Source organism: Nyctibius grandis, chromosome 32 (assembly GCF_013368605.1).
Source record: "Nyctibius grandis isolate bNycGra1 chromosome 32, bNycGra1.pri, whole genome shotgun sequence".
Taxonomy (NCBI): domain Eukaryota; kingdom Metazoa; phylum Chordata; class Aves; order Nyctibiiformes; family Nyctibiidae; genus Nyctibius; species Nyctibius grandis.
In genome coordinates, this window is record NC_090689.1 from 2,850,691 (window position 1) to 2,866,787 (window position 16,097).

The window sequence follows — 16,097 nt, forward strand, 5'->3', positions numbered from 1 at the left end:
GCTGAATTCACTCTTAGAAAGTACTGCCAATGTCTCATGGCAGTGAAAAGCACTCCTGCTGTGCTTATTAAGCAAAATTGTAAATACTCACTGTAGTTCTTCATTCTGCCAAATAAGAGGAGAACATCTCATCTCAAGACAGGTCTATGAAGACACTATCAAACAATCTTGATGTATATAACAAATGCTGCAGTGGAAATTTTTTCATATTTGGACACACTGAATAAATTATTTAGCAGTGGAAAATAGACTATTCTAAATGAATTAATGTACTTTTTTTTTACAGGACCATACATTCCACATGTTCTCCCCTTTGCACTCCTTGTCTCAAGTAGATTCGACCCAGAAGGATGCACTATATACGAGAAGTAGAACTGCATCCATTTATATTTTATGCTTTTTAATATCAATATTTACCTGTACACACAGCACAAAAATAGAGACACATGAATCAATTTTAAAATAAAAAAATTAAAACAAACTATACATGAGACTTTTGTAGTTAAGTGCCTGATAAACCCACTACAATTAAGACATTGTTCTGAAGCTCCTAAATAATTTAGGAAGCTAAAGGATAAACAGAATGATGGATAATTATTTCCAAGCTCTCAACAAAAGCAGTGTCTATTACGTGCTCAAACTTGAACAGTCAAGTATCAAAATAAAGTTATCTTTCAAAGGTAAAAGGCTTTTCCCAGAAACCAAGACGGCACAAACACCAACTTTCATGGACAACAGCATAGCACCCTACCAAACAGGCTTCCTTTTAACGTCAGGGAAGTGGTCAGCAGCAGGAAAAATGGTCCGAAGATACCTGATGAGATACTGTTTAACTGAATTCTCCTCGAGCCCCAAAACACTTCAGTTAGGGGTGTTGACATCCCAAAAGAGGTTAGGAAAAAAGCTACTTTGTCTTAGTCTGGGGACACGGGGAGCAGCCTCACAGCAGCATTTCACACAGGGAAGGAGAACTTGGCAGAAGGCCCACATTTTCATTGCAACTCAGCTCTAGTTCCAAAATTGTTTAAGTATTCCCTCCCTGCATTCCAGACTTCAGACTGATTTGGTTTTATTACATATACTCTCAAAATCTCTTCTTTAAAATTTAATTTTATGTAGAAGTATTCACTAATATTGTGGAATTTGCAGAGCAACACACTATCAAGTGACACTGCTTTCATCCCTACTTTTCTTAGCTGCTGACCCATAGCAGTCTAGAGATCCCTTTTCCAGCCTCCCATCACTAGCAATAACTTTATAAAGTATTTCTTGCAAGGGTTACTTCCACATGCTCTACCAATACTATGCATTGACAAGAGTCCTACAAGTTAAGAACCACTGCAAGAGCAGTAGAACAGATTCCTGTGTCAAGTCTGAAATAACTATTAAGGAAAGAGAGCAGTACTCTGGGTGAGGCACTGCTTTTCCCATATATCACATACTCCAGTCTCAGATAAACCAGTTGGTCTAAAATTCAGATGTATAATCCCAACAGGACAGTACTATAACCTCACCACTTAGAGCCAAAGTTATAAAAAGCTATTTTTAATCTCAGGTAACATCTAGTCAAAGTGGGCTGCTTCCTTTGGTTTCCAAATGACTTGGGACCTCAAAGTTGTCCTGTTTTTTAAATAATTTTCCATTTACAGATTTGGTTTAAAAGGGGGTACAGCAGGAAGTAAAAGAAAAAACATGTTTAGTATACAGTAAATGCAATCTTCAAATATTACATCCTGGAATGTAAAGCTGAAGAATACTACAGAAGCAAATTAGACAGACAGACACAACTGTAGTTATTTCAGAACAGCTGCAGAACAAGGGGTAGACAAAACACCCCTATTGCTTTTACAGCTCCAGAGAACTGGTGAACCATGGCTGTCTCATGAAGTACTGGAAATATGCCATGGCCCAAATCAGACTACAAGCCTAGAAAAATTGCTGATAGGCTCTGACGCAAAAAAAATGCACTCTACGCTTTAACATAGCAAAAGCAAGATGGTGATGAACCTCCTTTGGATGCACTTCTTGCTATTGAGGTAGGGAAGAAAAACAAGCCATGCAGAGAAAGGAAAGTGCGATTCAAAGAAATTCAACATCCTTTTTACAGTCGCTTGAACACCATTTTTATATTCAAGTCTTCTTAACCCAATCAAAAAATACACACTAAACAGAATTCACTCAGGTTCCACAACTGACTTACTAAATGTCTTGTTCAACCTACATCGCAATTATTTACTACCAGTGTGTAATTGCTGGTAACTAATCAAATCCCCTCAGCTACTAAGTCAGTATTAGTCAAGACGCTGCACAGTAAATTAAGCAGCTTTTGTGCAGTTCTAAAAGGCAGCCATGATCAAGAAAACGGCTGGCTCATTCTCACTGCTAATGGCCTCAGCCTTCCTGAAGCGATTTGGGTTCTCCATGAAGTCTGTCGGAACTGTGACAATCAGCAACAGGAACTCCCAAACACTTTGTGCATCTTCAGTTTCTATACCGAAACCAGGAACAGATACTGGTTATGCTGAGAATCAGTCAAATGAGAACTGGCAAACTGTTGTGAGCACTGAAAAAGCAATAATTGATTTTTAAGAACAGCACATTGATCTTATTTGAGAAGTAACTCTGTTGAAGGTCTATTACTTTTTTAATCTCATGATTTTTAATTGAAGGGTTCTTGCATTGTCATCCATTATGAATGCCCAGAAGAGTTCAATATTTGATCTCTTATCAATTCTGTAATGTGATCCCCCAGAACAAGGAATATGAAAAAGCTGGCAGCTCAGTAAATTATGTAATTTGAGGCTAATCCAAGGCCCTACAAAAGCGCAATGAAATTGAAGCACAATAAAATTAAGAGAATAAAATCCTAAACTAGGGAGTTTAACCAGGGTAACAGAAACAAATACATGCATCTACTAAAGCATGTTAGTCTGAATTATAAATTGCATGTCAAGCTCTTTCTGCTTCCACTGCTCTGTGTGGTACACTAGTGCTTGGTATTAATGTGGGACTTCTTCTGGCACATCTGTATCCCTACCTCACACTCAATATTTTGTCACTGGAAAGCCTTTACATAACAGTAACCATTTGTTCATTAATTAAGGCTCAAGTCAAAACAGACCAAAACCTTCTGTTAATATTTGTGCTCTCCACCTTCTCTTTGAAAGTAAAGAGGAGAGAAATGGTCCTCCCACTTACAGGACATTAGTCTCTAACATCGCAATATGCAAACATAAATTACTACTGTTAAAACAATTTTTTTTCTATTAAAACTTCAGAAAAATTGCAGGTCTCTTGTCTCTATCATACCGTGCTACAGAGCTTTTCGCCAAATAAGATCAAACTGGAATAGAAATAGAACAAGAGACTTAAGAGAGGCAATCGGGTACTACCAAAAGCTTATTTGAGCATAAGCACATCACCCCTCACAATGAGCCAGGACTTCCAACAAAGCACACAGGGACACTGTCCTCTCTAGAAAACGGTTCCAGAAGATGCATTTCAAAGTCATGATCACTAGTAGTTGCTACAAACAAGACACACTCTGTACCAGGTGAAGCATTAACCCCTACGTTCAGGCAGAAGTCAGCTTCAGTAAGGACATCTCGCATACTGTAAGTTCTTCTCAATTTCATCTCAGAGATACACCTCATCCTACACTGACATGCAATATTTTTATCACAGTCTTAATCAGAAATGCCGTACATTCTACAGTCTCGATCTGCAAGTGTTGTAATTTTATCAGAAGAACAGGAAGAGGCTAAATAAATAAATAAAATTGAATCAACCATGGTAGGTATTACTTCTACATCCATTTGTCTTTTATAAAAAATGCAGAGAGCAGTACTTATTTTTTCCTATTTTCATTTTATTCCAAAGGGTTTCTGAATATAAAGACAGACTAAGTCCAAAGTTTCACTACTGGCATTTAAAGACGGACAATCTCAGACCAATCTCAAGTTATTTTTAGAAGTAACCTATTTTTAAGGAAACAATGAGGAAAACAAGCAACATCTGAGTTTTGTGTTGACTTTCAACTTAAAAAGCAGAAAAATAAAAGTACTCTTTAAAAATCTATGAAAATCAATTCCTACATGGAGAGAGAACTGGGAGGGCTTTGAAAGCAAACATGGTAATGTAAGACTCCTAAGGCATGCGCCACCATGGTAGTCTGGAACATTATTAAAATGGCAACATATGCTACTCTCACTAAAAAAATACTGACAGCTAAGCAGGGATTAAAACGCATTCCTGTCAACTTTTAACTGCAAGTGAATCTCTTTGGTTTTGCTTGTCTTGAAATTCAACCTGCAATTGTCTTTTAGAATCACAGAATCATCTAGGTTGGAAAAGACCTTTAAGATACAGTCCAACCATTAACCCAGCACTGCCAAGCCCACCACTAACCCATGTCCCTCAGCACCACATCTACACTTCTTTTAAATCCCTCTAGGGATGGTGACTCCACCACTGCCCTGGGCAGCCTGTTCCAGTGCTTGATAATCCCTTCAGTGAAGAAATTTTTCCCTAATATCCAACCTAAACCTCCCCTGGCACGACTTGAGGCTGTTTCCTCTCATCCTATCACTTGTTACCTGGGAAAAGAGACCAACACCCACCTCACCCACATTCACTAAGGCAGATATTTAGCTAAGACTCCTTCAGCAAAGACCAAAAGATCCTCTGGGTCCTAAAAAGGCAAGACTCATTGTCAGCAAGGTTTTACTAGTACAAAACCTCTCACTAAGCACAGCTGTGGTACATGCATGTGGCAACACACCACAGAGAAAGAGTAAAGTCATACCAGAGAACAATCAATGCATGATCCCCCGAAGCAGAAATCACTACACTTGCAATATAAGTTGACAGAGGAGAACTTGAACGTTCTTACCACTCTCAGAGTACAGAGCGGGTATGTTCCAACTCTAAGAGACAACCCTCTCCAAGTTCAGCTGAATGTTCAAACAGACATACTGGGTCAAAATTAAGGATCCAGTGTTCTGCCTGAATGTGGACAGTGTGAAGCATTTAAGAAACAGGAGAGGAAAGGCAAAGAGGGGGACCAGATGATAACCCAAATTAACAGAAGATCTGTACGATGATAAACTAATTTGACAGACAGTAATTCCATCAGTATGGGAACCTCAAAACATTGCTGTTGGGATCTAATTCACACTAACAAGTGCTCAAAAAATTAACAGTTCACATGGTCCAGAAGTCCTAGGTACCAAAATAGAGGAGGCCAGGTAACACCTGTTAATCAGTACAGACTCTTTTCACAAAGGTACAGGAATGTAGTTTCAGCTGTAGACATCACATCTTAATTGAATAAACAGAACCTACTTACTGCAGATTTTTCTTATCGAAAATATTTAAATGTCTAATAGTGAAAAGAACACAAAATAAGAAAAACAACACTTTGACAATGTATTTAGGTAACCTGGCACTGTATCATGTATCTTGTATCAACAATACACTTGGAGTAATAAGAAAGGTTTATGTACATATAGGTCCCTTCCCCAAAACACACCCTGCTTCTCCCTCCCATTTTCTGCCCACACAGTAACAAAACCATACCTGGATCTTTTCGCCCTGGTTTTTCAAAGCGTCTGTCTCCCCTAGAAAGGCAGAACAGAAGTTTCAAATAAGGTTTTGGAACTGCTCCACTCATTTTAGGTATGGCTTTTTTTTTTTTTTTTTTTTAACTTAGCAGGGGGCTTTTTTAAAATCAGAGCTTGAGGGACAGTATCTTTAAAGTTCCAAGTGACAACTGAAATTTTCAGGAACACTGATGCACACACAGCCTTTGGCAACTAGTTTTGTTTTGAAATGTGACCCTACATACTGTCAACAATGTTGATACTAACACTGAAGTGAATCCTTTAGCAGTCCATATTTTCACCCATCATTTCCACTGCAACTGTCATTAATTCATATTCTCTTAAAGTAGTTCCTTCTTCCCAGGAACTCAGCACAAAAGTTCTTTGCAAAAATACTCTTTTACTTGCTCCTGAGTTGCTATCGACATTACTGTGTTGACTCCATCATAGAAATTCAGACACTCCACTCACAGATACACCTAATCACCTTTCTTAAAGTGTTTTTATGAAGTCAAAAGGCACAAGCAGAAGCTAGGCAGATGTACGTAAAAAACTTTAAGGGCTCGAGTTCTGTTACCTTTCCTCCCAACTCTGTGATCTGTGCATTTCCCTGCCCCCTCCTCGCCCAAATCCACCCTCCACTTCATCAAAACTTCTTTGGTAGAAACCGCTTTCTCCTCGGCCTCTGCCTGAAAAGACAAAAAACACAAGTGTTTGTACAAATAATAATAGAGGTTGAAAGAATCAGGTAGGTTTCCCTTTCCTGTTGTCCCTGTGAACTAATCTTGCAGTCTTAAGCCCCTGTGAAATTATGTGGGGCAAAGGGAAAAAGGAACAAAGACTGAAGAAAGAGTCTTATGTAAAAATTCTTATCAAGAAGCAAAAGATCAGACAGAAGAACAAGCAAACAATTCTGAAATAAATACTATGCAGAAAAACACAGAAAACAGATACTTACCCAACAGAAATTACCAAACAAGCATGCACTGTTCACACAACATCCACACAGCACACGTGTACTTTACACTCGTAAAAATCAGATTGCTTTTAACAGCAGAATCCAGCACAACGATACTGCCCTGCAGATGTACTCATAATTACTGCTGTCAAGGTTAATAAGGGAGAAGGAAGCTTCACCACTAGTGATTCCCAGCAGAAATCTCCCCCAGGAGCAGTGGGGAGAAAAGAAGGATCACAGGAAGGGTATAAGGCAGGACAGCATGAAGAACCCCAATAGCTACAGAATAAAAATTATCCTCTTCACTTTTTCAAGACATGATTCTCCGTAGGTGGCTACCAAGTATCAGGCCTCAAGCCAAAAAGTTACAGATGTATTCTCAAGTAAAGCATCTTGAAGCACATCTTCAGTGTTTGGGTAGGCGTGGGGTGTTTGGTTAAAAAAAAAAGTTAAAAACACAACAGAAAAACAAACACCCACACACATCCCCAGACCTTCAAGATAGCTTCCAGCACTGGTGAGATTAATGGCTGGGGTGAAGTTTCCAGATCTACAAAAGATAAACACTGCTTCCCAAAGTGCTACAGCAGAAGGAGGGGTTTTATCAGCTAGCTTACCATTCCAAGGATCTCTGGGGAAGAAGACAAGTGAAACACATCAATCAGCTGGCTGTCAGGATAATTCCTTGCCTACATACACACGCAGTCTCTATAGTCAAGTCCCAGAACCTAAAAAGCACCTGATGAAGTGAATTCTTGGCTGTGAAACTATCACAAACCTCAATCCTTTCGTATTTCTCTCTTCCTGGCTTCAAGAAAACAAACACCTCAAAGGATGAGGTGCAAACCTGGCCAGGAATCTGGAGGAATAAGACAGAATGACCAGGTGAAACAGGGAATAAACACCTTGAGAATGGACTCCAGTCTCTGCAATCTTCTCAAGGAAGTAATGATAACAAGCTTCTACACTTACAATCTAATGACCTCTGGATGCATCAAGGAATTGTACCATATTTCAGAGTCTTATGAAAAGAGGCTCTAAAAAAATGGAAATAAGGCAGCTGCAACAGTTTCTCTACTATTCTACACATCTCTTGGGGGGAAAAAAAAAAGTTGCTTTCCAGGCAGAGAAAAAGAAAAGTGATCCCCGTACAATCCAGTCAGGCTCCTCAAATACACACCAATTCCATATCAGGCAGCACAGGCTGCAGGGTGTATAAGGAAGCCACAAAGTTGACATCTGTACATTTTCTCCTTCTGCTTCAGAAACGGGATTTAAATATCCTCTTTGGACAAAACTATCCTGTTCCTAGCACCAGCAAAGCAGTTCAATGGTAGACCTCCTTGTCCCAGAGATGTGGACTTCCTTACCAGAGTTTTGGGTACGTTCAGATGGAGACTGGACAAAACTGAAGGATAAATACACTGAGATTTAATAAACAGACCACAACTGGCTCAGGAAATGCACTGAGCTGCAAATGTCTGGAAGCTGAGCACATACGTGATGATGCTTCATCTTTGTATTTTTACACAGTCCTTATTCTCTTGCCAAGGTGTCTTCTTTTGGCTGTGCTAGAGCCAGACTATTGAGTTAAAGGAGCTCTTGCCTGATTCAGCACAGCTGTTCTTACACAAACTCAGGTGGAGACAGAGGAGTTGACTGAACACTCCAGGCAGCAGAGAGATCACTATCAGACCTATGACTGTACTAGAAACACAAATACCTTCACTATGAGAAGTCCAACACTATAAGGCTGACCATATTCATGAGTGCAAAATAAGTTGCTAAGGCAAGAAACAGTAAAGATGTGATACAACATCAAAAGTAGCACAATGTTTATTCAGTGAAGGCATTATGGGTCCCCTAAGATCCTGGAAAAGGACTCCAAGCTGTTATTCTTCACAAATAAAGCCCAGGAAATTTGAAGCATCTCATGCAATGGCAATCTTTGCCTAGTTTCTTCACTACAGGAAAGCTCTCTTCCTTCCTCTCACAGGAGATAAAGCAAAAGCAGTTCACAAGAGGAAGCCACAGGCAGGCAGAGTCAAAACAGAACAAAGGCACTGACTCATCTCGTGTCTCTGAGGTAGTGGAGGTGGTAAGTTGCATACACTTTTCCAACAGAAACAAAACTGGTTGTACTTTTCTGTTTGATTTTTTGTTTTGTTTTGTTTTACAGTGAGTGACAGCAACATTTGAAGTGCTCCCCTTGCAGTGTGAGCAAGCATGAATGCACACTGATTACTGATAGCAGACACAAAACTAGCAGAGCCAGAAGGCTGGCGATATGGGAGATTTCATCAGCAAATAAAGCAAATGTCCTGTATAAGGGGAAGAACAGAATCAGACTTGTTTTAACAGCAGAAAGGCTTATGGCAGCTTTAAAAGTATGTGAAACAACAGCCTGAGAAACCTCTCTCCACTTACCCCCCCCATGTCACGGTTCATCAGTATTTCAGTTGTGCTCAGCCACCGAAATGGTCTGCATTAAAAGATAACCTTGCAAAAGAGCCAAACAAATTATCTCAGCAATTCAGTTTGAGGCTGCCTGTGGGGCCATGCTACTCAACTCCCAGCTGTACTGATACCACATAGTACCACACAGCACCCAGTTAAGCCACTTTTGCCCTGGTTGTGTTGCCACCCTCCTCCGCTGCATTTCCCAAGGCACACCATCCGGGTGGGGTGACAAGATGTGCCCATTCCATGGCACCCTGTAGAAGTGCACGGGCAACTCCAGAAGAAACCAAGCAGACCACTGTGTGAGAAGCATACTGCATAAAAACAGATCCTACCAAATACAGGAGGCAAGGGGCTAGTTAAGGAAAACAGTGTTGTACAAACCGAGTTATTCAGCAAGTATTACGTAGACGAGTTGGACCTGAAAGTGCACGCTAGGACAGAGCTAATAACAGAATATATGAAAAATGCTTGCAGAGAGGATAAAACTGCACACATAAGCACAGTGTTCGCCATTCTGTGTCTGCACTTCTTGGCTTTTTTTGTGGCTAATAAATCTAGAACAACATGCTTGTTTTAGAATGTCGCTTCAGAAAAAATGCCTGGCATATGAGGAGCAGACTTTCTAAGTGTAGATGTTGCATAGAAAAAGTATTGAATGCAAGGGCAATATACGTCAACAAACCCTCCCATTCAAGAACTGAATGGAGCAGCTCTGTCATTTGTATTTCAGTGATTTCTTAAAAACCTCAGAATAAGGACCTCAATCCACTGGATATTGTAATCATAGCAGCCAAAGTCTCTAACCTGAAAAAACAGAGAAGTCTGAATTCAAGTAAAAAATACAAGGCCCAGGCAAGAGGGCAAGAAGCAGTACACAGTGTCATTCTAATTATCATTCCAAAAAAACCAACCAACCCAATACAATACAACAAGCAAATCAGTGAAATTAAACCATGACCAGAGTTTAGTATCTACAATCCCAGCTGTAATACTGTGTGGGAAGAGCAGGATAACTGTAGTTCAACTGCTGCTGTTTAGGTATGAGAACCTTCCACTTTCACACCATTTACACACTTTCAAAGAGCAGCAAAGACAGATTAGAAAGGGGAAAGAGGGTGGGAGGGGAAAAAGCTCTAATGGGAAGCAAAGTACCCTTCATAAGGGTCTTAACCAAAAAGGAGAACAGCTACAAAACAAGGTGTCTGTAAGCTTACAGCCCATTCCAGGCACTATTTAAATCTCTCCTCGTCTGAGGCTCTTATTCATGAATGTTGACATTCCAGTCCCGCCAGCACAAAGCTCAGGGCTTAACTGCACACCACAGGGAGCTCCCAGGAAAACAAGTCAATTAGAAAAAAGGTCACGTGCAAGTACTTGGTTTCTTTAGAGAATGTAACTTCAGAACTAAATAAAATGTTTTGGACTTACGTCTCCACACAAGACACATACAGTATTAGTGATGATGGCAGTTGCACACTGCAAGTGGTTTTTAACAGTAACAAGTTGTATTTCAGCACACAGTCATAAAATTGTAAACAAAAATCAAAGCAACTTCCACACAGTAATCATTTTCACATCAGCTAAACGTCCTCGTCAGTAAGACTCGGGGTGACTACTGAGAAAATACTTACTGAGTGTTATGTTGTAGTTGTAAATATCGATAAGCAAAGTCACTAAATTTAGAGTTCTAACAATAACCTTTACATCAGTTCCTTTGCCAGTCTGCCACAGATTCCCTCTCACGCTCCCAAACAGTGGAACGCAACTCTGATTTGTGCCTCAGTGAGGGAACTTAATTAACAAATCTAATCATACACACAAATTCTTCCCTGAAGTTACTGTTGTGCAAGCCACTTCAAGACAGTAATCTTGTTTTGGTAAAGCTGAAGCTCGAATTTGATCGGCAGCAGCTTTGTGGCACACAATGATGTAAAGTTCATGAAAAACAGCAGATAACCTTTTGAAACCAGGCAATTTTGCAAGGCAATAAAGAAAAATGTTTTCCAGCTGTTAAGTGAAGCAGTTCATTTAGTGAACTCCGAAGAAATTCCAATTCATTTTCACTGTAACCTGTAACAGAACTGCATTTAAAGCTTGCTACTTGCAAGCAACATGTTAGTTTTATAAGTTACATGTCAACAGCCCTACACCGAGCTTTTCACAAATAACTATTAGAAACAAAGTCCTGAATTACAAGAACATCATGTGTATAATTATGAAAAAAATCTACCATTTTGTCCTGGCAGAAGCCCTAATTTGTTTGCTGAGATACAGAAACTTCGGCAAGACTCATCACGCCTAAAGCCCAAGACTAATTGCTCATGGAAAGAAAAGGGGAAGAGTGGAAGAAATAAGCAGCAGCCAGGATCAATGAAAGAGGGAAAGCTCAGTAATTTACAATTTCAAACTGTACCAAGAATAAAAAATGAATGGGGGAAGGTGGAGAAATGTGTCCTTTACAGCTTAGAAGAATGACAGAGTAGCCTAACAAGCACAGCACGTAACGACTCATACAAATTAAGAGGAAAAGATAAAATGAGAATGAAAACAAAAATTAGTGGAAAAGATAATTTTGCAAAGTTCTTAAGCTAATATTTCTTAACATATCTTAAAAATGAAGTATGAAAAAACAGCAACATATGCAGCAGAAGCTTTCAAACACTCTTAACACTGCATAAGTTTTAAGTTCTGTCCACTGAAGTGTAATGAATCATACTTTACTGCCAAACAAAATTTCCATGCATACAAATAGATTCAATAATAGAATTACTGGATTAGAAGCCGTATTCTGCCACATTTAACCCTGTGACCTCATTGAAACTAGTAGGGGCAACTAAAAAGCAACGCACTGCTCACTGCATAAGGATGACCTTCACTGTTAATGGTACAGCAAAAAAAAGAAAGGAAAATTTGACAAAAAAATAAAAATAAAGGGAATTTGGCAAATTAGAAATGGCCAAGGTATCTTGAGATTGAAACCAGAGAGCACACTAGTGGTCACAGGACCACCAAATCACCAAATTTCATTTCATTTGCAGAATTAAGCCTTAATATATCTTAAAAAAAAAAGCTAATACATGTATTCCTAGCAAAAGATGGAAAGATAGACAGTAGCACTGCAATATGCACATTAAAAGCACACAACAAAAAAGCAACAGCTTTCACATGTACAACAGAAATATAACAAGGTATACAGAAGTGTCACCACACATATATGCACATATACTTTTTTTTTTAATTAAGCCCTGAGCATATGGGCAAAGACAATGGTAAATAAAGAATGGAAAGTGACAAGGAAATTTGGAGACAGCCTTTTGTAAGTTTAAATGTATATGCCTTAGCCGGGAAGCAACCACAAGAAGACAGATGACAACCGACAAGTATCTGAGAGCTGCAAGCCAAGAAGGGAGCAGGATTAAGGAATGAAAACAGAAATGAGAGAACAAATTATGTCAGAGCAAAATTCTAGTCAAGCATTTAATTATGTATGGAAGTCATTTCTGAAGTTATTGCAAATATCACCAGTTAAGGACATTCAGAATTAAATTAGAAAGGACCCTAAGAGAAACCTCACCTAAGCACCTGCAAAGATAGAGGTTACATGACTAATTACTCCTGATGATATTTCCCAGTTATTAGCATCTAGTCTTCTAAATGTAACCCATCATTTTTATACATACACCCCTCAAAACAGTGTTCAGAGCAGCATGCACATTGAAAGGGAACTCCTATAAACTCTGGATTTAACAACTTGTTTTGAATCTAGTGATACTGCTTAAGAACATTATCTCAATTTATTTGCAAATATTTGAAGTGATCCAGGATGAGACATCGACTATAGTGATGCGCTAAAACTGGCGAGACTCAAATTTCTCCCAAATTCAATTAGGACTTTCCATTAAACGTTTTCCTGTTTATTCTCAGGATGTTAATAAATAAAAATGATTTTTCCGAACACTGAACACCACCTACTACAATCTTAATGTTTTAAATAAATTTGTGGATTCTCCTCCCCTTTCCGTATAACTTAGTTTTATATCTTTAATAAAGTTATTTCTAACAATTCTGAACCAAACAATTTCCTATCCCATCTCAAAACTACCTTTCCTTTTGCATTCCACACCCACCAATCTGATAAAGGCACATAACACAGGTACCAGGTGTGCACTAAAGTGAGCAGAACAATCGCTAATCACAATATTCACTCTCTAACAATATCTTATTGGAAAGGTTTCAAAGTCCTAAGGGAAAAGAAATTGGGCATGAGAAAATCTGGCTATAACCGAGCTCCATCTAACATCTTTCAGAAGCTTTAACCCGGATCACCTGCATACATTGCAGCACACCCCACTAACAGCTCACCTCGACCTCTAGAGGAACTTCGACCTCGAGGAGCCCCTACCACCGTTCCTCCTCCACGTCCCGTCAACCGCAGGACAGCAGCACTGTTTACAGACATCGAGAAATTTCTCTGCCAAGAAGAAGAAAGAGCCAAGGTGAGATTCTATTAAAAAAAAAACAAAACCAGAAACACTTACCATTATCCTAAATTTAGCTTAACGCCAGCTTTGCTTTCTGTACGTTCATTACAAATTCTCTACAACTGACTAACACTAAAAAGGAAAAGGATTCCTTGGAGACATGAGTAGCTGAAGCACCCTATAAAAGCATCTTGGTCAATATTAGTGCTTCCAAGTTACTTACCTCAAATTTCCATGCTTTAAAGGTAGCAAATGAGCACCTACTCCTTTATCAGATGATTCCAGCACAGAAGTGATTAGAACATCAGCAGCTTTAAACACAGCCATCCAGTTGCAAAAAGAGACTGGCACCTGCCTATACCTGACACCATTAACACAAATTCTAATCTTACTTCTTAAGCAAAGCAGGAACATGTAAAGAGCAAGAGAACTTGAATAAAATTATATTTACCCATCTTCTTTGCAGAAATAAGTGTTCTTTTTCTCTAAATGTATCACAGGAGTAACATGCTTTGGGAAAAACTAAGCATATTTAAGACTTCTGAAATTTACGTGATACTCATTTTAAAAGACAATAAACACCAGTAAAATTCAACTTTATTTTAATATTAAATAATTGATAAAGAAAAAGCTATTTCATTAAAGAATGGATAATTATAACCAACTCTGGCCCCATTCTCTGAGCACAAATAGCTGGAGAACTGGGCCAAAGAATTCAGGAGCATGTTCAGAAACATTAACAAGCAAACCTGAATTCACACACACACTTTCCGAACTCAAGTTTTAATTAGAATGCAAAGGACTCCAAACAGCTGTTACGTCAGGCTTCTTGATAGGAACTTAAAGGAGGTAAACTGCTTACATGAACTCATCTGAATTACTATGACTTTGAAGGTCTTCAAAGAACAATAAGACAAGCAATTACATACTATTTAAAATCTAAATGGCTGACATCAAAGCCAACAGACATCTGAAGGCATTTTAACCTATTGCAGAAACAAGCCTAACTGCTTGATACATTCTTCCTACAAAGTAGATCTTCCTTCAGGAGAGAACTGGTAACTAAGTAGACTTCAGTGGTGAAAAAAAAAAATCCAGTCATGCATGGCAAAATAGCAAGGTCAGCCTCCAGTAAATCTGATTTTATTTTCCTAGCTAGCTCTTGAAGTTTAAAGCAACCATTTCAACAGCAACTCAAAATGAACCACTCCATTTGCCTCTAAGCAAATCACCACCTTTCCTGCTGTTGATACTTCTGCTTTTTTGTGAAGCGGTGAAATATTTTACTAGAGAAACAACTTCAAGCTATTAATCAGATTCACTGTCTTGCATAGGATATTCCTTAATCTTTGATGCCTTATTCTTCCAACAAGAACAAAATAGTAATCTCACTTCCTTTTTCAATTTTTGTTAATTTGACTTGTCTGCCTAAACTCTGAACAAGTTCTCCTTCCCCTCTGTAGAGCTTGCTGTGGTGAAGAAGCAATCCTTGTAACATGCATAGTGATAACAATACACGTGGTAAGATCACAAGAAGTAACAAAAAAGCAGTCAAAAAAGCAGAAAACACCCTACTATTGATTAGTATATTACTTCAGGGTCCATCCCTGACAATGCACACCAAAGAGCAAAGCTGCCCCAAAACAGGGGCTCAACTAATTCTTCAGTAGCAAATGGAAGACGTTCCAAGAAACAGACGTCAGAAACACAACCAATGAGGACACAAAAAAAAAAAAAGCAATTATATTCAGCAAGAGCTTGAGACTCCCTTACTCCACAAGCAGGTAAGATTAAGACAACTGAATTCTTTCCTAATGCAAATAGGAATAAGGAGGGGAAAAAAGGCAAAGGAACATATGCTGCATATTGCCAGTGGTCCGTGGTGGAAACCACTGTTGAAGCTATCTGCAGAAACCTCCTTTTCTTCAAAGGACAGTTCCCTGGAAACATCTTTGACACAACAAGGTGAATCAGTTGAGCTGTAGGTTAGCTCAGCATCCTTGTGACATTCTACATAAAAAGGATAAAAAGGACCAGCAATTCCATCCAAAGTATATCCACATCTTGTAATAGGGAATATACTGTAGCCATAAGTATCTGACTAGTTAAATTCCAGAGGACTAAACAAATTTAAGCTTAAATTCATATAGCTGACATCTATCATCCATGTCTAGATAACACATCTTTACATCAGCTTGAGACAAGTTCTTCCTGGAGATACTACACATACAACTACAATGCTATCAGGTGCATAACTCTCAGGTTGCAAGCAAGAGTTGCTCTGAATCCAAGCCTAGAGTAAGCCCGATGGGTTCAGCTTCAATCGAACACTGCCACAAAGTACACGTGTTCTGATCAGCCTGTCCTCTCCAGGACCCCCAAATCTCCGTCCCTCGAGTTCTGAGAGGATAATACTACCTTCAGTATTCACAGAGGGGAAACAAAGGTGTTTTGAACTCTTATCAACCTTAGGTGAAAGAGCTTTCCTGCACCACAACTAGCAGCAAAGCCATTAATATTCACCTTAAGATCACTTCTGAACACGATTCTTGATGACCAACAATGTTTATTATGTCATGGGGAACAAACACCAGG

General features: G+C 39.0%; 1 protein-coding gene across 13 annotated transcripts in view; it reads right to left on the reverse strand.

Moving 5' to 3' along the window:
- Positions 1 to 16,097, reverse strand: part of GIGYF2 (GRB10 interacting GYF protein 2) — a 90,585-nt gene that overhangs the window by 55,587 nt on the left and 18,901 nt on the right. For all 13 annotated transcript variants that reach the window (XR_011049889.1, XM_068421019.1, XM_068421016.1 and 10 more), the window contains 3 exons: positions 13,384 to 13,492; positions 6,178 to 6,289; positions 5,578 to 5,618 (listed from right to left, as the gene is read on the reverse strand). Coding sequence is in view for 12 of the 13 variants with exons in the window: in XM_068421019.1 (XP_068277120.1) it covers positions 5,578 to 5,618; positions 6,178 to 6,289; positions 13,384 to 13,492 (262 nt within the window). In the remaining variant the exon portion in view is untranslated. The remainder of the gene's footprint in view (positions 1 to 5,577; positions 5,619 to 6,177; positions 6,290 to 13,383; positions 13,493 to 16,097) is intronic.